Genomic DNA, 24277 nt, shown 5'->3' with positions numbered 1-24277 from the left:
TAGAGTCCTCTCTATAAAGTGGTCTTCTGACCTCTACATGCATACTCACACACACACACACACACACACACACTCATACATACACACACACAAACACACATACTCATACACACAGAGTGGGGACAGAGAAATGAGTAATGTGCAATTACTTTTGCAAATTAAAAATACTTCTGAATATTCAAAAAAATAAAAAGTTAAGGCAAGAAAAATCTCTATTTTTATGATTAACAGGTACACCTGAAATATCATTTAATGAAATAATCTAAATATGGAACTACATGTTTCATTACTTTGTCTATTAATCTATTGTATACACTGAATGATATTTTCAAGTGTATAAGTTAGTTTGAAGTTGTTGGAATTAGCAAAATACATATTGAAAGGTGTTACTAAGTTTGTAAATAATGGCAATCAATAAGGAATGAATGAAAATTAAACCAGGCTTCTATTTTTAAGAAATATAAAGTACAAAGGGCTTTGGAAATGGATGGCATAGCGATTCATGTGCTATTTTGGTATGTTTTAAGACTCATATTGTTTTGGTTTTAAAAACAATATAAACTAATTCGTAATAATTTGCTCAAAGCTTACATTGTGTCTTTTTTGCATGCAATAACTAAAGTAAAATGTGTTTTCCATGCTCCTGCAGTGATTCTTCTTTTAAAACTATGCATGACATGAGTATCATTTTTAATGCTTCTGTTTGTGTGTGTGATGTACTTGTGTATGTGTGCCTAGGCTCATGTGGGAGTGTTACTGCGTGCATACTAGAGTAGGCATATAGCATCAAAACACAGACTTAGCTTCTTGCCTTCCATCTTATTTGAGAGTCACTTGATGTCCCCATTGCAGGTTAGCAGGCCTGAGAGTGTTTGGGGATTTACCTGTCTTTACTGATTCCCTGCAATTACAGACACGAGCTGCTTCTTCTGGCTTTATGTGGATGCTGGGGATCAAAACTTAGATCTCACACTTGGGAGAAAAATACTTTATACACTGAGCCATCTCCCCAGCATCTATTCTGGATGTAGATTTTTACAGTAACTATGTAAACTCTATAAACAAAATTCACAAAGAGAAAAAGAATATGCACTATACCCTAAGTTTAAAATTTATTAATGCTAAGCAAATATCATTGTCATATTTCTAAATTTCTTATCAGCTTAATATGTTTTGTCTTTTAAAATGTTAATAACTCTATGGTTTTAGTTAGAAAGTTTCGATTAAAATAACTTCTATTGTTTAGTGAACTCCTTATTATGGAATGCAATGTAATTTAATATATACATATACTATCCAAGGACAAAATCAACATAATCAGCATTTCTTAGTTTCAGAATGTTTAAAATGGTGTTTTGTTGGAGGCTGCTTGTTCGTCCCAACAGCCCAGAACCAAAATAATCACACAGAAACTGTATTAATTAAATCACTGCTTGGCCCATTAGCTCTAGCTTCTTATTGGCTAACTCTTACATCTTAATCTAACCCATCACCATTAATCTGTGTATCACCATGAGGTTGTGGCCTACCAGCACTTTTTAACATTTCTATCTCTGGTGGCAGAGGCTGCATGGCATTCCCCTGACTCCACCTTCTTCCTCCCAACATTTAGTTCTGGCTTCCCAGCCTACCTAAGCTCTGCCCTGTCAACAGGCCACAACAGTTTCTTTATTCCTTAACCAAAAAAAAAAAAAAAAAAAAAAAAAAGCAACACAGAGACAGAAGGACCTCTTACACCAATGTTTTATAGTTATTTTGAAATAATTAATAGTGAGTGACTCAAAAATAAAGTCCCTGTACAGTGTGAAAAAAATACTAGAATTTTTCCTCCTATCTAACCATTTTTCGATACCTACTACCCAATTCCTAATCTATTAACTCTTCCTTGCCAACCCTCCCCTAAACACTTGTATACTGCTAATAGTAAGGTAGATGAATACAGAAATTATAGAAATCAGCATGGAGGTTCCTAAAACAGTGACAACAGAGGTTTAATATGATGTAATCTTCTCACTCTTATGAAAGAAAATGAAGTCAATGTTATGAAGAGATGCCTTCATGCTCACACTTGCTGCACTGCTATTCACAATCTCCAGGAATTAGAATCAAATGAGCAATTCATAACAAATGAATGTAATCTGCATGTACAAGTGAAAACTATTTAGCCATAAATGAGAGTGAAATCCTGTCATGTATGGTGACATGGGTGGAATTAAAAGGAAATAAGAAAGAGATAGAAAAACAAATATGACATCCCTTTTTACTAGGGTTAATCATTTAAATTAATCATCAAGTTTCCCTTTCCTGAAATCATATTAGGAAGGTGATCACAAGTATACAGGAATATCTTACAGATAGCTCCATGAGGTATGTCCATAATGAATAAGAATAATAAAATACTATCCAATCATTAAGGTCATTTACGCTCCCCAAGGTTAAAAGTTATGCAAGAAACAGAATAAGAGAAACCTGAATATTTGAAAACACGGGAACTAGTGTGGAAAGAATGTGGGGTTGACAGTCTGATGGCCATCTCGCTTATCTCGCTTCTGCCCCCAGCAGAGTGTGGTGCTGTTCTCACTGTCTTTTTTTTTTTGGTTTTTCAAGACAGGGTTTCTCTGTGGTTTTGGAGCCTGTCCTGGAACTAGCTCTGTAGACCAGGCTGGTCTCGAACTCACAGAGATCCGCCTGCCTCTGCCTCCCAAGTGCTGGGATTAAAGGCGTGCGCCACCACCGCCCGGCTCACCGTCTTTTTAAAAGCATTTTTCCAAAATCTTATCAAATATAGAAAAGTTAACAGGATAATCAAAACTGCATTGTCTTTCTAACAGAATATAATCAAATGCACACATCTTAAATAAATCACACTTACAGGAAATAAGATTGTCCTTAGAGAAGGACAGTTGCTTCATTAAGCGAAATTCACAAAAATGTGCAAAAATCAATGAAGAATGAATATTTATGTATCAATATCAACATACTTCTGATATTCAGCCATTAAGTGAATGAATATACTAATATTAATATATCTAAAGAGAAGAGGTGTCAGTCAAAACAGGAAATGATCATCTTGTTAACAGAAAATCAAGCTTCTGTAACTAATGTCCTTGGGAGGATTTTGTCTTAGATTCAGATCCCTTGGCAGATGAGAGAGCCTCAGGTGCCTCCACTGACAAGCCTTCCTTCCCAGCTATCATTTTTTTGGCTTCTGAGCTGGCTTCCCAGAAGCATGATCCTGTTTTGGAAAAACCATGCCTAATTCAACGCCATTTCAAATTTTGGAATCATGTTTTGATTGTAATTTTCCTTTACCCTGCTTGCTCAGATGACGCGTGGAACAGTCTGCTACGTCTAGATTTGGACTTCTCATCATGAATTCCAAACTTCATTTTTGGATTGTTTGTATGCATATTTCCTTTTATGAGATTTGGTAAAACCAACTCAGCCCTTAATCTGTTCACTTGTATCAACCAAACCAGGGTTACGAACCTAAAAAAATCCAGTATTAGAACATATTGTGCCCTCTTTAGCAAGAAGAATTCTTATTTGTGAAGAGCTATGTGAGGAAACAAGGCACCAATAGTAGGTGGTACCACTTTCACTGGCTGGCAGGGCTAGCAGAAGCTCAGTTTGCATATCAGTTCATTCTTTTAGCCTTCTATCTTCTCCAATCTACCTTCAGATTAAGTAATTTTCAATCTTAAATTTTACTACTTTTAAACTGAGAATTTAAATTTTGATTTTATTATTTAATTGTGTTTGTAGCAGTGTATGATTGTGTCTGTATGTCTGTGTGTACTTATCAGAGCAGCACCCTCAGAGGTCAGAGTAGGCATCAGAACCTCTTGATATGAAGTTGCAGGCTTTTTTTTTCGTGATTTTTTAATTGATTTTATTGAGCTAAACATTTTTCTCTGCTCTCCTGCCTGCCTCTCCCCTCCCATTCAACCCTCTCCCATGGTCCCCATGCTCCCAATTTACTCAGGATATCTTGTCTTTTACTACTTCCCATGTAGATTAGATCCATGTATGTCTCTCTTAAGCCTCATTTTTGTCTAGGTCCTCTAGGATTGTGATTTGTAGGCCAGTTTTCTTTGCTTTATACTTAAAAGCCACTTATGAGTGAGTACATATGATATTTGTCTTTCTGGGTCTGGGTTACCTAGCTCAATATTATGTTTTCTAGCTCTATCCATTTGCCTGCAAATTTCAAGATGTCATTATTTTTCTCTGCTGTGTAGTACAGCAAAGGACATGGTCAACAAGACAAAACGACAGCCTACATAATGGAAAAAGATCTTCAATAACCTCACATCAGACAGAATTCTGATCTTCAAAATATACAAAGAACTCAAGAAATTGTTCATCAAAAGAACAAATAACCAAATAAAAAAAATTGGAGTACAGACCTAAACAGAGAACTCTCAATAGAGGAATCTAAAGTGGCTGAAAGATACTTAAGGAAATGTTGAGCATCCTTAGTCATCAGAGGAATACAAATCAAAACAACTCTGAGATTCCATATTATGCCTGTAAGAATGGCCAAGATCAAAAACACTGATGATAACTTATGCTGAAGATGTTGTGGGGGAAAGGGAACACTCTTGCATTGTTGGTGGGCGTGCAAACTGGTACAGCCCCTTTGGACATCTGCATGGCAATTTCTCAGAAAATTAAAAAAAAAAAACCTTCCTCAAGAACCAGTAATACCACTTTTGGGTATATATCCAAAGGATGCTAAATGGTACCGCAAGGACATGTGCTCATCTCTGTTCATATCAGCATTGTTTGTCATAGCCAGAACCTTAAGACAACCAAAATGCTCCTCGACCAAAAAAAAAAAAAAAAAAAAAAAAAAGGAAAAGGAAAATGTGATACATTTACAAAATGGTTTACAGGCAGTTTTGAGTTGCCTGATGTGTGTACTGGGATCTGAGCTTGGATTCTATGTCAGAGTACCGGGTGCTCTTAATATCTGAGCTATCTATTCAGCCCCTAAACTGGACATTTTTTTTAAAATAAAATCAGAATGGTTTCTGCTTTACATATTCAGTTCTAAGTGATCTATTGTAGGCATTAGAGACTAGAAGTAAATGTAGTCACTTCTTCGGAGAACATTAAGCATGCATTATGAATCCACTGAGAGATATTCATGTTGAAATATATAATCCCCAGACATGTTGATTTGGCTTTTTTTTTTCTAAGTTAGGCTAGGCAGTTGCCTTCCCTTATTTGAGCTAGTAAGCAGAAGAAATTTAAGCACATGCAACAGAAGGCATAAACTCTGTATCAGCTGAAACCCACTCTTCTGCATCGTAATAGTTTCCTAGCATGGCTTATTGTGATTGGGAGGAGTAAAGATTTCATGTCAATAAAAGACTGTTGTGTGGGTTGTGGGCAGTGTGTGTATAAATATCAAAACATCATAAAGCCTGCATCTTCTAATTCTGCTGCATTCTCTGCTATCGATTTTTCTCTTTCTGAATGAGAACCAGTCTTCCATTTCCTCTAAATAGTTTAGACAGTGAATTATGTATTTGTAGCCTGATGTTATCAGTGGATTTCCAGTTTATTCCTGACACTTTGAAAATTAGCCATGGACACTTATGATCTTCATTTTTAATGTTGAATTGTAGTTAAAAATGAATGTTGTATCTGAAGAAACTGAAGAGTGTAATATCTGAATTTTTTTTTTTTTAACCAAAAGCTTTTCTATAGCTATGTGTTATGGAATCCTATCTCCTAAGGGCCTTGAAGTTTATGGTGGGTAGTACAATAGAAAGATGTTCCAAATCTTTAAGACTATCAAAGTCATATTTATTATACTCCAATAGGTGTGGATATACATGGTTCGAACTGCAGTTCCCATATACAATAGATTCAAAGAATTCTTCAAATGCTTGCACAGAGATAAATAGCACATGTTTAAACAGATGCAAGTTAGCATTTTTAAAGATTTTTTATTTATATATATTATGTGTCTGTACTTGAGTATGTGCATGTGTGCCAGAGCCCATATAGGTCAGAAGAAGGTGTCAGATCCTCAGCGACTGGAGTTAGACGCAAATGTAAGCAGTTTGAAATAGAAGCTGCGAACTAAGCTCAAGTCCTCTGCAAGATTAGTATACACTTTTAGTTTATGAAGTCATCTTAACAAGGCAAAAGTTAGCTTTCAAAAAAAGCAATCTGCTAAGCAAAATGCTTAAAATATTGAACAACTACCCCAAAAGATATATGCTTGTGATATGTGCCCACTCAGTAAAATTTTAGGATCCTGTATCCCTTATCATTATGATGGTTAGTCTCTGTCAATGTAACACAAAATAGAGTCATCTTGGAGGAGAAAATGCCTAAATTAGACTAGACTGTAGGCAAGTGTATGAAATAATTTTTATTAATAATTGATGTAGAAGGGCCAAGCCAAAGTGGGCAGTGCTACCAGTTGGCAGGTGGACCTGGGTTGTATAAAAATCCCGAAGAGCAGGTAAAGAAAAGAGGTGCAACAAGCAGTTACCCCATGACATCTTTAGTTCCTGCCTGAGGAAAGGCTGTGATCAGGGTGTGTAAGACAGATAATCCTTATCTTCCATAGGCTGCTTTAGGCCATAGTGTTTATCACGGCAAAGAAAAAAAAAAAACTAAGAGAATTCTCTACAACAAAACACATTCTAAAATAGGAAGTATCAAAGGTGCATTACATCAACTTGTATGTTCATAATATGTTATCACCAACTCTAGACACCATGCTGCAAAAGGAATTTTGTGACAACCTGATAATGTGTTCAGAAAGAGTGTGAATCTTATTAAATCTTATAATTAATTAATAATTTGTGGGAGGTGTATGTGAGGTTGTCTGAAGACAACCTGAGGGATTTGCTTCTATCCTTCCATCATGTAGGACATGGAGATGAAATGGATCCTCGGGCTAAACGGAAGACACATTTACCCACTAAGACATTGCTGGGGCAGGGGCCACTTAAAATCATTTATATATAGCATGGGTTGAATAATGTACCAGCAAAGAACTTTGAAATCATAACCCAAAGAAGCTCTCACAATCAAAATGAAGCTGCTTATGTCAAACCATAATCAAAAATAGATGAAATAATGCTGACAGAAAGTTATCAAGGAAGTCATAATGTAAGACTAAGAAGTACTCACAAAAGACCATGAAGAGCAATTACTCTACCCAAAGGGCACCACAACCTTTGGACAAACACCAAACAAATATAGATTTCTGACTACAGTTGACAAACAACTGTCCATTTAATCTTCAACTGATACCATCCTTGGCTACAAGAATCATCTATACAATGTGTTCATCATGTCACCTTTAAACATTAGACCTGGCTGTATCATTTTTAAATATAACCAAAATTACTACTGAACAAATGGTCCCAGCACAATGCTTTGATATCTACATAAGTATCCTTCATCATTTCTCAAAGAATCTCTTTCAGGTTGCTATTTGGGCTGACATTTGAGGGATGTTTTCTACACTTTTTTAAAGGTGAGAATAATGGAGTGTGAAGATCCTATAATCCAGTACGACTGGTGTATGTGAAGAAGAGAAGAACACACACACACACACACACACACGTGATGATAGAGACAGAAACTGGAGTGATACACATGGAAGTCAAGGAACATCAAGTTTTGATGGTCATCAACAGAAGATAGGGAAAGGCCAAAGAAAAAAAATATGCTACTTAGAACCTCTTCCGACTAAAGTAGCCTCTGGACACACAGAATCTAAAATCCTAACATCCAAACCACATGAGGGTCAATGCCTATTGTTTTAAACCATGGAGTTTGTGGGACTTTCATAAGACTTCCCTAGGAATATAATATAATACAGAAACATGCATTTCATCTGAAAGATTTTATCGATCTTATAAAATGTGTTTATAGTTTTCTGTATATTGGTTCATATAATTATTATTTCCAAACCATTTTTGACGTGTATTGCAACTTTGATTGCCTGTAGTCCTTCAAGAATGTACTGCACAGTAATCCAAGGTGGTCTCTTACTCTAATTAAAATTAATAAGATAACTTACACTCACTAATGTACCACAACCCTGGATGCTTAAAGTTTATCTTAAAAATAGTGCAAACTTTATGATGCCCAAAGGAAGTTGTACTAATTAACTAAGGATTTTGTTCTTTAATCCCAGCACTTGGGAGGCAGAGGCAGGCGGATCTCTGTGAGTTCGAGACCAGCCTGGTCTACAAGAGCTAGTTCCAGGACAGGCTCCAAAGCCACAGAGAAACCCTGTCTCGAAAAACCAAAAAAAAAAAAATAAAAAAAAAATAAAAAAAAAAAATAAAAAAAAGGATTTTGTTCTGCTCAATCCTGTCCTGCATCATTTCCTGATCTGTGCCAAAGGCAAGCAACTAGGAAGAGACCGGCTTGTAAAGGATAATGTTTCCTCATGTAGCACAAGGAAGCATAAAAAGGGAAAGAATCAATGTCTGCTGATGGAAAAAGATAAAACCATTGGGAAAATAAATGATATTTTTACCTCTTTGTTAATACCTTGACAGCCAGAGAAAATGAAAAGATTAGCAATTACGAAAATTGATATCCTGGAGTCATTCTTAATAACTGTTTCCTCATTTATCAGTCAGGGAAACATTCCATTTCGTAAGCACTTTTCTTCTTTGTAACCACATTAACGTTTTAGGGTAACTTTTATACTTCACTTATTTATCTGGAACAAATCGGAGAACTTCAGCCAAAGGTTGTGTTGATACTAATTTAGGATAAATTTTACTAGCTTACAGTCAGCACTTGTGTTAGTTATTAGTTACTACTGATATATTGTATAACATCTTGCCTATGACTTTCTGCTTTTATCTAAAATGAAGTTGAAGTTGAAATTCTCACTTTCATATTTTAATGTCATTCCTTATGTCATAGACATATGAAAGAAATCTTGTCAATTCAAATGTCTTAATAAGTGAGAATAAATTTGATTTAAGAATATCACCACTACGGTGACTTTCAAGCTACTCTTCAAGGATAGATAGATATAACTATTATTATTACTGAACATTTGTAACATAGTGAGTGTGTTCAAATGACTAAGGGTTTCTGAAATTATATACATAAGTACGCAAGAAAACCATAAAAATAAGTCAATTGGTTTGTCATTACATGAGAAAAAGTTCACCTGAGTGACATTAAGCTTAGTATGTTTAAAATTATTCACAGTTCTAGAAACACTAAAAAAAAGTAAAAAAGAGTAAAAAATCATGTTGAGAAATGTCAACTAATTACTAATCTCTGGTTCTGACATATATGTATTAAATTATAATATATGTAATTTTTGTATATATCAAATGCCTATTAGTTTGTATATCTAATTATTTTGCTTTTGTGTTTTTAAAGTCCATGATCTAGTTCAGATCAGAAGAAAATGTCATAGGCAAAGTAAATTATGCCAGTCTTTTGGTTATCAGATATCTCTGTCACACAAAATACCTAATGCATGAACCATCAGAGTTCCAATGCACAGATTTAATTCAATTTCAGGTATATTTTTAAAAGATAAGAATTTTGCAGGCAAATGGATGGAAATAGAAAACACTATACTGAGTGAGGTGAGCCAGACCCAAAAAGAGGAACATGGGATGTACTCACTCATATTTGGTTTCTAGCCATGAATAGGGGACGTTGAGCCTATTATGCGTGATCCTAGACAAGCTAATTAAGAAGGTGAACCCTAAGAAAAACATTTAGGCGATGAAAGGAGACAGAGACAAAGACCCACATTGGAGCACCGGACTGAAATCTCAAGGTCCAAATCAAGAGCAGGAGACAGAGCACGAGCAAGGAACTCAGGACCGCGAGGGGTGCACCCACATACTGAGACAATGGGGTTGTTCTATCAGGAACTCGCCAAGGCCAGCTGGCCTGGGTCTGAAAAAGCATGGGATAAAACCGGACTTGCTGAACATAATGGACAATGAGGACTACTGAGAACTCAAGAACAATGGCAATGGGTTTTAGATCCTACTGCACGTACTGGCTTTGTGGGAGCCTAGGCAGTTTGGATGCTCACCTTACTAGACCTGGATGGAGGTGGGTGGTCCTTGGACTTCCCACAGGGCAGGGAACCCGGATTACTCTTAGAGATGATGAGGGAGGGGAACTTGTTGGGGGAGGGGGAGGGAAATGGGAGGTGGTGGCAGGGAGAAGGCAGAAATCTTTAATAAATAAATAAAAAAAGTGATAAAAAAAAGAATAGAGTTTCCCAAATTAGTTATTCAATACTAGATGGTTACTCTAATATCATATACATACAAGTAGCAGTTTACAGACTAAACATATGATAGTTATGTATTTAAGGACATATACATAAAACAAAGCAAACAAAAAATCAGCTTTTTCAATGTATCACATCTGTTTATGTAATTCATGTACTATTCAAACTAGCTGTCCCTATATTTTACCTGGCTAAGTACTGTAATCTATGGGCCAATACAAAGTCCTATTGATCAAACCACTCTGGCTCTTAATACTGATCTTTTTACTTATTTATATGAATGTTGAGAATATTGACAACGTGGTGCTGCTACCCAACCCTGATATTTGAGAATGTGATCACCCTGAGGTATTTAGCAACCCCATAGTCACGCCAACATTCCCTACAGTGCCATGTGTCTCTCCTACATCCCCATGATGGCAAAGTCCTTCTAACCAATGCATTTCATATAGTGAGCAGCCTTAGTGAACTCTCTAACACAAGTTTATAAAAGAAGAAATGGCAACATTGCTACTTCTCTGATTCTTTGGGCTATTTGATTTCTCTGTGGAGGTTTATCTAGATGTTCAACATTACTTAGTATAAGTCAGCATGATGTCTAAATGTCAAAGAAATATCATAAGAGCATATTAAAATAGGCTTCCAGGTATTCTGTGATTAATACAGTCCAGATCATAGGAAGAAAGCTTCCATTTTAACTTTTTTTCTGGCCTGTTCAATACCATCAAAATATTTACCACCTAACTCAATATTCTCTTGTCACTAGTGTTTTTGCTGGTCAAGGTTAATGTAAGGGTGACAATAGGAGAATAATCTGAAAAGTCTAATGGTTAATTGCTATCACCAAATAATGACAGTAATAGCTTAAATTATATTTATAGAAGAAATTATTTTGCACCTACAAATCAATCACAAATGATTGATATCTGCTTAGTTTTTATACATGCTAGGCATTTCTAATACATCTGCATAGAACTTTGTATCACAATCTAATACGTAATTCTACAACACAACTCTGTCACCTACACCTCAGTGAAAATTATGGAAGAGAAGGCAGAGGACTTTAAGAGCCAAGGTAGAAGGGCACTTGCTCTGAGATGGAATTTCTTATTAATTTCACAAGGTACATCCAAAAGTCTCACCAATATGGCTGCCCAAACAAAAACTGAACAAGAATGATGACAATAGACAAGTCAAAGTTGTTGGGGGAAAATCATGTTGGCTTCATTCCAACACATATCACTAAAAGTAAATAAGGAATAATAAAATCAGGAGAAATAGTCTTCCCCAGGATAGAGTACATCAACTGGTTATCCAATGCCAAATGGTCATCTCTGAAAATCTATACACACAAATAATATGATACAGATTGAGAAGGCTGTACATCTCTATATACTTATAGATAGATAGATAGATAGATAGATAGATAGATAGATAGATAGATAAATAATGTGTATCAATAAGTAAAAAAGAGTCATAAATTTGAAATAGAGGAAGGAGGGGTAATGTTAGAATTTGGAAGGAGTAAAGGGAAGGGAATAATAATTTCATTATATTAGTATCAAAAATAAAATAATTTAAAAATTTATTATATTTCTTTCTTAATGTAGTGACATCAGAAGTGTTTTTTATGTGTTACACGAGGGCTAAATTACTGAATTACAACTACATGTTTACATTTTATTTGGTTATTATAGGCAGATTGCAGTTTTTAAAAATATGTTTATCCATTTGCCTAATTTTTATATATGAATCAGAAATCTGAGCTCTTTCTCTTCAGTTAGAATGAAGTCAAGAGATTCTTATTTGTAATCTGTAAACTTCATTGAATTTTTATGACTAAAACCTAACTCTTTTAGACTGCAATTCAGCTCTTACACATTTCTGCATGATGTGCTGTCTTTTCAAAGTTCATATTTCAAGGTTATTTAGCAAAGCAGTACTGTGTGCCAATGTGAAGATGAAAGAATTTAAAGGCAACAAGCTGGGAGAGAAGCATGATGCCAACTTTAGTCAGGAGTTTTAGCTATTTAATGAGAATCCTAAAATCTATGAGGCTTTCCATTAGAAAGATACTAAACCTGAGGTCTGTGAAATCCAGAGGCTTTCTCATGTTTAGGTGTAAAACATGTGAACTGAAAGAGTAAATCTTCTTCAGAAGAAAATATAATCAGCACACATTGTTCTATAAAATGCTTTGACTTAGCACATTAGCTAAGGTTTTTAAAGAAAGTTTCTAGAATATTACATATGTATGTGTATATATGTTTATCTCATATACACACACATATATCACATATATGCATATACATGTATAATAACTGGTTATTCTAAGCACAAATATTGTAAATAGAAATAAACAAATATGAATTCTGGAAAGATACTAAATACATTCAAATTATTCATGAAGCAAAACTGACCTTGTACCTATAAGAGTTTTAATTTTAAATGTTGGTAGCATATTTAGAGAAAAACTATTAGCACATTATTAAATATATAAAATTGATTCAATAGTAGTATATTTCATACTGCATAAACATAAATAAAAACTAACGTATTGAAAGTATGTTATCTACCATCAAAAAGTTATGTATGATATTTTTAAACATGTAAATATGAAATTAGTAAGACTATTAATCAGTACTTAATGGAACTAGGTGAATGTTTATGTAGGGCATATGAAAGTAGCCTAGATCTGGTATTTGAGAAGGTAAGTTTCTAAGTATCTTTTTTGTATCCTATTATCATGAATTTAAATGATTCATTTAAAAAATACTTGAATTAGCAATTCTCTCACGTGTAGAAACAGACAGATCCAGAATAAACATATATATGTTTGCAAAAAAAAGTACGGTATGTAGCATTTTCTAAGCCATGGAAAAAGTAATATCTGATAATTTCTGGTAGAATAACAGAACCTAATTCTTGCCATTGTGTGTCTGTGTATGTATATGTATGTCTTTACCAAATCTATTATATCTACTTTTCATGTGCATGCATTAGAATTTTTGTAAGAAATATGGTCAAATGAATCTGAGAATTGTTTTTGGTCTGAAAGCATTGAATATTAAGATATCATCTGACTTAGAGCATCATTTGAGAAGTCTGCCATATGACTTTTCTCAAATGACTTTTCTTCACTGAGCAGATGAGGAATAAGTGAGATCATAATAATTTAGATGGGATGGTGAAATCCTCACCTTTCAAATCATAAGGAAGAAAGAAATGGTTGGCCTGAACCAACAGCATATGAACAAACAATGTCTATAAAAGACACCTGAACTCTAAAATAACAAATTGTATTAGAAAGCTACAGAATCTAAAGTTGGATTAAAATTATTGATCTTCCGGGATATAGGAAGGGTGGATACGGGAGCAGCGAAGTATGTATCCTAACTAAGGGAGCCATCTTAGGGTTGGCAAGAGACTTGACTCTAGAGGGGCTTGCAGGTGTCCAGGGAGATGTCCCCAGCTGGTACCTTGGGCAACTGAGGAGAGGGAACCTGAAATGACCCTATCCTATACTGATGAATATCTTGCATATCACCTTAGAACCTTCATCTGGCGATGGATCGAGATAGAGACAGAGACTCAATTTGGAGCAACGGTCTGAGCTCTTAAGGTCCAAATGAGGAGCAGAAGGAGGGAGAACATGAGCAAGGAAGTCAGGACCACGAGGGGTGCACCCACCCACTGTGACAGTGGAACTGATTTATTGGGAGCCCACCAAGGCCAGCTGGACTGGGACTGAATAAGCATGGGTTGAAACTGGACTCTCTGAACATGGCAGACAATGAAGGCTAATGAGAAGCCAAGGACAATGGCACTAGGTTTCGATCCTAATACATGAACTGGCTCTGTGGGAGCTTAGCCTGTTTGGACGATCACCTTCCTGGACATAGATAGAAGTGGGAGGACCTTGGTCTTCCCGCAGGGCAGGGAATTTGGACTGCTCTTCAGTATCGAGAGGGAGGGGGAATGGAGTGGGGGGAGGAGAAGAGGAGTGGGGATAGGGAAAGGGGAAAAAATAATAAGAATAAAAAAAATAAAAAAAAATGATTGATCTTTTAAAAACTAATCGTCAAACAAAACTAACACCCAGAAGGAAAATTCGTAACATATTTGTCAACCGTGGAATTTATGAATTAAGCAAATAACTGAAAAATCTCTAAGGAGATACATGTCAAACTAAAAATAAGAGAGAATATAAAGAGTTGTTAAACAAAGATGTAGAAATTATTTAATGTCTAGGACAATGTTCACAACTAGGCTTTAAATTGTATTAGGCTCTATTTTCTCAAACATTATATGAAGTGTGTGTTTACACATTATATATATGTATATGAGTATATGCATATTTATAATGTAAATGCCACTCAAAATTATTTTACCTTACTTTTATTTTATTTATTTATTTTATTTATTTATTTATTTTTTGATTTTTCAAGACAGGGTTTCTCTGTGGTTTTGGAGCCTGTCCTGGAACTAGCTCTTGTAGACCAGACTGGTCTCAAACTCACAGAGATCTGCCTGCTTCTGCCTCCCATATATATTTAGTCACACTTTATATTAAATATACAAAACACTGAGAAACATGAAACAGAGGTTTGATAATTTCCCAGGAGGAGAGGGAGGCTGGTATTATGCAAGTATTCTGGTTACAATGTCACACTCTTGGACCACTTGCAACGATGTCCAAATAATATAGTTTTAAAAGTCTGTAATGTTTTTGGAAACAAACAATTTCTATTATTCTAATAGCTATGATAAGAGGTAGGAGACTGAAAACTGTGGTGACAAATGACTAAGAACCCTCTGATCTTCATTTCCAGTGTAAGACTGGATACGGAAGTAAGTTGTTCCAGCTCCTTGTTCATCCGGGAAAAATCATCTTTAGGAGCAGCTTCCAATAGCATGTCCTTTAGACACTGGCCAGAATGCCAAGCCCAACCTGTTCAGTTGCCTTCTCAATACAGCCTGCTGGCAAAGAAGGCACCCAGTCAAGCATCTCAGAGGAAATAATCAACTCAAGGGATGAGCCTAACAATAAAAGAGTTACTTCTAGTAACTAAGTAAAAATTGATGCCAATGACACAGTGGCTTTTGTTGTCATCATTGTTGTTGGTTTTAGCAATGGGAATATATTTAAATGGACCCCCTAAACAGAAGTATTAAAGAATAAAATATGTTCCCTAATCCTTTTACCCAGAACCCATTTAAGATTAGCTAGAGAATGGGAAAGCACTGTGAAATATGAATGTTGAAATGAAAGTCTTTCTTCTTGCCAGTGTCAGACAATTCTAAGGTAAAAGGGGAAGGAGAGCTGTTAGAGAGGGCAGCCAGACAATCGGGGGATGGCAGGCATAGAAAGAAGTTCCATTTCAAAGTGAGGCTTACAGTTCAGAATCTATGAACATGACAATTCCACATAACGTGGTGTGTTTTTGGAGGGGGGAATGAAATGTTATCTTGCTGGAAACTGTCTCTCACAAATCTTAATTTTTTTACATTAATCTATTTTGATTATAAATTTAATTTTAGCTATCTTATTAGGTCTTTTAATTAAAATATACATTGTAATAACATCAAAATTTCTTGAGCTACTATTTGAGTTAACTATGTTTTTGAAGTATATGATGAAATTATCTCACTGAACTCAGTTTTTCTAATCATTCTAAAAACACTAGTTTATATCTCGTTTTATATCTAGCACCATTTTTTGCTTGTTTTCTTTTGGAATCATTGTTTAGGTCATGTTCAATTTTTTTTAGCCGAAGTTAATAGAATTTAATTATATCAAGCTAACTTCTGTTCTTTAATTTATATTCTGTTAACAGAAGATATAATTACTCATAATTTTCTATTTAAAAAAACTTTAGGCATTATTTTTGGTTGTTTTTACACTTCTAGCCTTAACCAACAAGATTAATTTAAATTAATACAGTTTATCGCCTCAGTCATAATTATGGTCCTGTGAACCTACGAACCTACCCATCTATCTTGTATAATCTAATCATCTGTCTTCAAATGAGCCTACCTATCCAATGTCTCATCCTGTAACAGATTTAGTTTTATATGTTCATGTGATAGATTCAAGGGTTCCTTAAGTTAAGAGTGGCAGAAGTAAATAACAGTAAAGCAGTGAGAAATTCATAACCCTCCCAATTTTTTATTTCATTCTCTTCTGTGTCTTATGTTAGCTAGACTTCTTGTCATTATAGCAAAGGACTTGCTGGGCAGTGGTGGTGCACGCCTTTAATCCCAGCACTTGGGAGGCAGAGGCAGGTGGATCTCTGTGAGTTCGAGACCAGCCTGGTCTACAAGAGCTAGTTCCAGGACAGGCTCCAAAACCACAGAGAAACCCTGTCTCAAAAAAAAAAAAAAAAAAAAAAAAAAAAAAAAAAACCAAAGGACTTAAGATATAAACTTTTCTATTAAATCAACTTATTTTCTCTACCATGCTTAAATATTTGTGTGTACTCTGAAGCTGTCAGATTAAGTTTATGAAAATAAGAATTGTTAATGAGTAAAATCACTTGAATATTATGTATACAAATCTCATTTTCACATCATATGTATATTCTACATACATTATAATAATGTTTATAAAATTATATCTTTTGGTTCTGAATGCTGTTTCTTTGCATGTTATTTGTAATTTTAGTACCTTTTAAATTTCTCAAATGTGCCCTTTGGTAATCATTTAAGAAGTGTGCAGCTAATTAATATGAAAGTCCAAAGGCATTCAACCCCTGTAAATGTTCATTTAAAACATTTATGAATGTTTTTTATATAATGGTTAAGATTAAGAAAAGTACATGTGATGCCTTGCATCACATTCTTCAAAATAAAGCTTCCTCAGGTACAATTATGTCATCATGAAGTCAGGCTTTCCACATTCTAAAATAGACTCATCGCCATATGAATTGTTATCTTACTGAGCCGTTTTTGTAGCTGTCTTTTTCGTACCTTTCTTGGGAGTGCTTTCTAAATTTCTCACAATACAAAACCCCAAATTTCTTGTTTCTTCTTATTCTCTTGCACTCTTGATCAATATTTAGAAACGATCACACCTATCTTTCATTCTATCATTTCCATTAGAGTGGCAAATAAAGACACAGACACAACCTGCATCCCCCAACAATACACCCAGCCACACAAATACATAAATTCTAGCTTAATTGTGTAAAATGTGAATTTTCAAATTCCAAGAGGAGTCAGTGTCTTCTTCAACATCACAGTTCAGGACTCACCTGTGGACGTGGATGTCCTGTAACCAGACAGGTCAACTCTAAAGTTTCTCCTTCCCGGATAGTGTAGACCCTTTCAGAGTAGCGCTCCTCCTCAATATTACAGGCCAATCCTGAGTGCACGATCCGAACTGTCGGGGGAGCTGTGGAATCAGGAAGAAAAGGCACACATACATGAAAACTTAAGTAAATCATCTTCACATGAATTATCCCAATTGTAAGAGTAATTCACATTAGATCCTACGATAGCCAGAACCATTAGCCTAACACTTCAAACATTCTCAAGGCATTTGAGATGTTCTTGGTAAAATATTTCTAATTTATCTAATAGTCACTACAACATTCTGAAAATTACAAAGAGGAATAAAGCAGTGGGAGAAAATTGATGCATCCTGAAACATGTCACTTCAGGCCATATGATTAAGTTGATTTAAAATGTAGGAAGGCCTCTTCCTTTCTGAAACAAAACTTGAAAAATGTAAGTAATGATTTACCTGGAATATATAACACAAAAGGAAGATGACAAATATAAGAGAACAAGACTTAGACATTAGTCAACTCATTTTAACATCCTGTGGTACACAAAAAAACCTAAGGGAGCCGGCGGTGGTGGCGCACACCTTTAATCCCAGCACTCGGGAGGCAGAGGCAGGTGGATCTCTGGGAGTTCGAGGCCAGCCTGGTCTACAAGAGCTAGTTCCAGGACAGGCTCCAAAGCTACAGAGAAACCCTGTCTCGAAAAACCAAAAAAAAAAAAAAAAAAAAAAAAAACCTAAGGGATATTCATGCTTAGAGACAGCATATCACCTCAGTTAACAGCATCTACAGAACCCTAAATTATTATAAACAAAATGTGGTCTTCGGGTGAAGACACTGTAGATGAGAGCAAATTATTGATGACAGTCTAAGTTTTGATTAAAGAATAATTTAACACTCACGGAACTGTCTAAATCCCTACTTTCCCATGCAATAGTGGGGAAATATTAAAGGGCCTCAAGAGACTTGCCTATCTCTTGTTGCATTACCTGTTACAAGCAGAAATCCCTCAAAGGATCTAATCATACATGCTGTCTGAGATCAAATACGTAGTGACAGCTAGGAACTTTGGAACAGAGGTCATCTTCATTTTTGGACATATCATTTTTGTGTGTAATACATTTGGAGATAAAAGATAAAATTATCTTATCTGAAGGAGAATGGGAAGATTGCCTGCACATATAGAGGGCAGAAATCACAGACTATTCTGACAAGAATATCCATTCTAAACAGCATTGCCCTTAATAGAAGCTACCAATTTCCAAAAAAGAATGCTAGAATGTTTGATTTTTTTTAAAAAAATGGCATAAAAAGATCACTAGTCCTATATTTCTTCAGAATGATGTTGGTGGTTCTAAGAAGAGGAAAAAGACTGTACTCATTTATGAAAAGTTCTCTTCTGGGAAATCATGTTTTAAAGGGAAAATCATTTTTAATATGTAATGTTTTGACATATACCACTTAGATTCTTAGGCCACTCACAAAGATGAATAACTAAAAGGGTGTACTTTTCATCTTTCTGAATTTTAGTGGAAATAAAAATAGGTAATTCCACAAGATGGAAAAAAATAAAGATGAGAACCAAAATACAAACAACAAACAAAAAAATCAATAAATGTTCATATTCTTTGCATATAAGCCTGGCATTCAAGGACTCTAAGAGAGACTTACATAGATCTAATAACATGGGAAGTAGAAAAAGACAAGATCTCCTGAGTAAATTGGTTTCATGGAGACCTTGGGGGAGGGTTGAAGACGGGAGGGAAGAGAGAGGGAGGGGAGCAGAGAAAAATGTAGGGCTCAATAAAAATGAATAAAAAAGAAAAAAAGTAAGCAAATAAGTAAGAAAAAAATCAAATTTCTCTCTACTATTCATCATTAGAAGCTACAAAGCTGGCTGGAAATAAAAGCCATTTCTAGAAGGGTTTTTTGCAATATTCCAACTGAATAATTCTTGCCTCCAGTGCTTGCTATGAATACCTTTCCTTAAGTGCACAGAATGACCTGATATATGGCAAAAATAATTGTAGGACTTTACATTTTAACCCCCCCCCATTGATGTGATTGTAATGGTACTACTACTCAGACTACATTATAGATTACTTCTCTAGGTCTTATATATATTTTTACATTAAGTGAAAATATTTCAAGAGATAAATGTTCTTTGACATTTTAAAGAAACCAAACAATGTGACTAGAGATGTGGCTAAAGATTTTAGAGCACTCACTGGATGGCTTTTCAGAGTACGTGGGTTCAGTTCCAGGTGCCCACATGATAGTTCCCAATCATCTGTCATTCCAGTTCCAGGGTATCTGAGACCTTTTTTGGCTTCTTCAGGCACTAGACACTCAAATTGTGCACATACATACACACGTGCAAAACACCCGCATATATCAAAGAAAATTTTTTAACCAAGTAACCAAGCATGACTTGAAACAGTAATAATATCAATAGTCATGCTAACACAGAAGGGGAAATTTAGACAAAGTGGTCAAATCTCACACTACATACAGAAAAACCTCACTAAGTGGACTTATCAGTGTGTGTGTGGTGTGTGTGCGCGCGCGCGCGTGTGACAATAGTAATTAAAAGGAGGCCACCAATTTGAAAGAAAGCAAGATTTTTGGGAGTGGTTGGAAGGAGAAGAGGGGGAGAGGATAAGTGATACAATTATATTTTAATTATAATAACCCCCCAAAGTAACCACACACTTTACATCATTTTATTGGTTTAAAAAAATAATAGTACTTATATGAATCAAATGTCTCTTTGGACTATAGAATTGCTTGGTTCAAAATTTCAGCCATTGCATTGGATTCTGTCTAGATAATGAGACAATTTCTGGGGTCTTGTGACACTGGACACTACTGATACCGTGGATGCTTTGATGTCTCATGCAATGTTTCTCCAAATTATTTCAGACAGTGATCAAATTTAGAATTCAATTTCGACAGCTCTAATCCTGGAAGGTACTTTTTTTTTTTTAAGACATCAGCCTTGTATAATTATCCAAGTATTATAAAAGTTAAAGTCAACAGATGCTGATAAAACAAAAATAGAAACAATTTAAATGGAAAATATAGATATTATTCTTTAAATAACTACTCATGCTAAATTTAGCCTCATAAATGATAGTCCACATATATTAATACATCTAATTACACAGTTACATGACATTCTTTCTAGACTAATTTGTACTTACTATGTTTTGTTTAAATTTCAAATAAATGCCCAGTGTTGTTATTTTTACGATATATCGTTCAAATGCTTCATTATGCAAATAAGCACCTTTATTTAAACAGTTTAAATTATACAGTAGGCAAATCATGACATTTATAATGGTTAATTTTCAACCATTTTCCTCTATATCTTAGCACATTCTTGGAAAAGGTAATTGTTTTTGCACTCTCAACACGAATGCACCACCTATCCTGTAAAACTCACGATTTTCTCCCAAACTTAGTTTTGAGCATATGTTCCTGCTAACCATTAGATAGATTCTCAGTACTGTAGCTGCTCAGGGCAAAGGTCAATATTTTGGATATCTGCGTTAGTTACAGAGAAAGCATAGCTGAATGGGTATTAGACTCATCCAAATCAATGCTCTTAATTCCAAGTTAGAAAAAGAAAACATCAGGACATCAGCTGTCATGTTTGCTGTAGCCTAAATGAGAAAAAGCAAGCAAGGAAGCAAGAAAATGAATAGCACCGGTCCTTTGCACTTTTTGCTTTTGGTCTGTTGAAGCTATATCTTCAGTCATTACATTGGGAGTCTTCATAACTCCCAAAGTAGTTTAGACTAGACTAATAAGTAAGAAATACTGTGAAAGTATTCACGAAGTCAGGCACCATAACTAGACTAACACTAATGATCTAATTGCTTCAAATGCAACAAACAAAGTGTCTTCCCAGTTGACTATCCTGTCCCTGACCTTTCCAAGTTCCAGACACCTACAACTGTGAAGATGTCTCTCCACAGAACCTCCCTGCCAGTGATTGAGTAAGGAGTTCTGAGATTAGAAGCATGTTTGCTTATGATATTCTCCCATCTAGGATTCCCTGACTGTTCTCTGTAGCCATGTTCACTGTGAATTCTTAGATTAATAAGCACAATTCTTATCTTCTTTTTCTCCCAAGAATACATGGATTGCCTTCTGTATTTTTATCTTTTCTTAACATTCAAATACAATGTTAGGCACTTCATGACCTGGAGAGATGATTCAGATATTAAGAGTTCCTATTATTCTTCCAATGGACCTGAGGTTTGGTTCCCAGTACCCATGTTAGGAGACTCACAACTATCCATAATGTTAGCTCCACAAGATCCAAAACCTTTTATTGGCTTCTCCATATAACTGTTTGCTTGTCAAATAGCTAACTCACACACACACACACACTCCTTTTAAACAAATTAATCATGTACTCTGTTCTAGGAGAAGTGACACATTTAATATCTGCCACACATCACATAATTCGAAAAATAGAGTTATTAATAGTATCTGTGTTTTAGTAAACATTACAAAAATTATAAAGACATCAATTTTGTCTCTTAAAACATCAGCTGGATTTATTAACATTAAATGAAATATTCTGTCTGATATAAAACCAAGACATGGTTTTGTCCTCTGCTTTGTTGAATAATCTTCAATTTATCATTTTGAAATTGGAGCAAAGGTTATGATTTCCTTTGCCCTATAGATTCAGCAACGAACTTAAATTTAAAATATTGCATGTGACTCAGATTAATCCAAATTTTTTGAAGTCAACCAAATCCCATTACTTTCATAACACTAATCCTACCAGGTACCTTAATTTGACTAAGTTAGTTTTGTGTTCAAGAGGTCAGTCTAAAAGGGCAAAAGAGGGACACTTTTTATCTTATTAAAGTATGGTTTTGAAAGTTAAACCCAATTTCAATTCATTCAGTTGAAAAAAGAACATAGATAAATTCCCAATATCAAAAACTAGGAGAATATTTATTCTCTTACATTGCATGCAGCATCCACTAATATCCCAGGGTGAGACTATACGTGAAGGTTAGTGTCTACATGAAATATACTAGTGTATACATGAAGCTATATCTTCAAAGAGCTGACAGCCTACAGGAGCTGCAGACTAGGAAAAAAAAAAAAAAAGACGGTTAAACAGAACAGGTAGTATACCCAAAGAAAAAATTTTAAAGTTATATTGGAACAAAGATAAGAAGAGCTAAAACTGCCTAGGGCAATGCAACAGGCTTCACAAATTCAGTGACATTTAAGCTAAGTTTGGAAAGAGATGCTCTGAGCACACAAGCAGGGAAACACTCCTGAGAGCAAGCAGTCTGTTTGAAAACATATCAGGGATCAAGCGCTGTTGTGTTCCAGAAAGAATGGTATGAGCATGTGGCTCATTCACTAAAAAATAATCTACTCTAAATTTTTTCTCCAGTATGACTCCCCTACCCTAGCAATTGATCTGCAGGCACCAGAAAGTTGCTTTTCAATGCCTCGGACCGACATGACAAAGAGAGATAGTTCAAGGTCGTGATGGATAGGATTTTATTGAAGCAGCGTGAAGGGAGGGGAGTGAGTTTAGATGGCACTGTTGGCTACCCAGCCTTGCCAAGATAAAAGCGATTATTTTATTCAAAATAAAACGAGGTGAAGAATATCTAATTTAATCCAGAGATCAATAACCTTTAAAAATTGTTCTAGTACACATAATGTAGATGGAAGAAGATTGTCACACTCAATTCCCCAGAATGAACAATTCAGTTGAAAGCTACTATCATTCTTTCAAATGACTAATTCATTTAACCAGCATATGAAGTATGAAGTTTCATTACGACATTTCAAACAGAATTTGCTCTGGTTTTGTCTCCTCCTCCTTTCTCCCCTCCCTTCTCTCCCATGACCTTCCCCTAATAGAGTTCTTCTTCCTGTTTTCCAATCAAATGTGTCTCATTGCTTTGCCTTCCCTTTTCTCCACCCATCTTTCCCCTCTCATTGTCTCCTCTGCAGTTTGTAGCCCACAGCCCCAGCCACACCATTTTTCTATGTGCTTATAAACATTAAGAGCTGAAATCCGCATATGAAAGACAATGTGTAGGCTATGTAGTCAGATACATGCCCCTTCAATATCAGCCCTCCAAATGTGGATCTCTTTGAGGTGAACTTCATAGTGAGATTCCAGTTAACCTGGGATATATAGTAAGATTCAGGAGGAGGGGATATGAATATGTAATATTTGCTTATCTGAACAAGGTCACCCCTGTGTAACTTTTAGTTCCACCCTTTTTTACCACAGATTTTGCAATGTCATTTTTCTTTACAGCTGCACAAAATTCCATCTTTTGTACCATGTTAAGAAAAACGACATAGTAGAACGCACACTCAGTCACTTAAGAGTGCACATAACTTACGGAGGAGACGCATGGAATAAGGGATCCTATGAGTAAGTCATGGCCAATTGTTAGAATGAGGGATTTGATGAGCAATGTTTTAAAGGTTAAGCTTTTTCCTCTAACAATTACAGTCCTTGAAGTTTACGCTGTTATTATGCAGCAATCATTTTGGTATTAGCCCTCACTGCTTTAAGTGCCCCCAATGAAAGCCTTAGATTTGAGCAGATGGCTTCAGTCCTTCACATACCTCACAAAGTTGCTCTATCCCATTAAAATTGCCACTAAAATGTTTTCTCCCCATCAGACCAACTCAGCTTAGGCTCTTGGTGCATATA

At 35.4% G+C, this 24277-nt stretch overlaps 1 protein-coding gene across 1 annotated transcript in view; it reads right to left on the bottom strand.

Annotated features, from left to right (window-relative positions):
* Nucleotides 1-24277, bottom strand: part of Mdga2 (MAM domain containing glycosylphosphatidylinositol anchor 2) — a 713503-nt gene that overhangs the window by 375190 nt on the left and 314036 nt on the right. Inside the window, exon 2 of the mRNA XM_057782716.1 lies at nucleotides 17524-17663. Within this exon, the coding sequence (XP_057638699.1) occupies nucleotides 17524-17663 (140 nt within the window). The remainder of the gene's footprint in view (nucleotides 1-17523; nucleotides 17664-24277) is intronic.

This window comes from Chionomys nivalis, chromosome 10 (genome assembly GCF_950005125.1).
Source record: "Chionomys nivalis chromosome 10, mChiNiv1.1, whole genome shotgun sequence".
Taxonomy (NCBI): Eukaryota; Metazoa; Chordata; class Mammalia; order Rodentia; family Cricetidae; genus Chionomys; species Chionomys nivalis.
The sequence above is the reverse complement of the archived record's forward strand: the minus strand, read 5'-3'. Positions and strand labels throughout refer to the sequence as shown.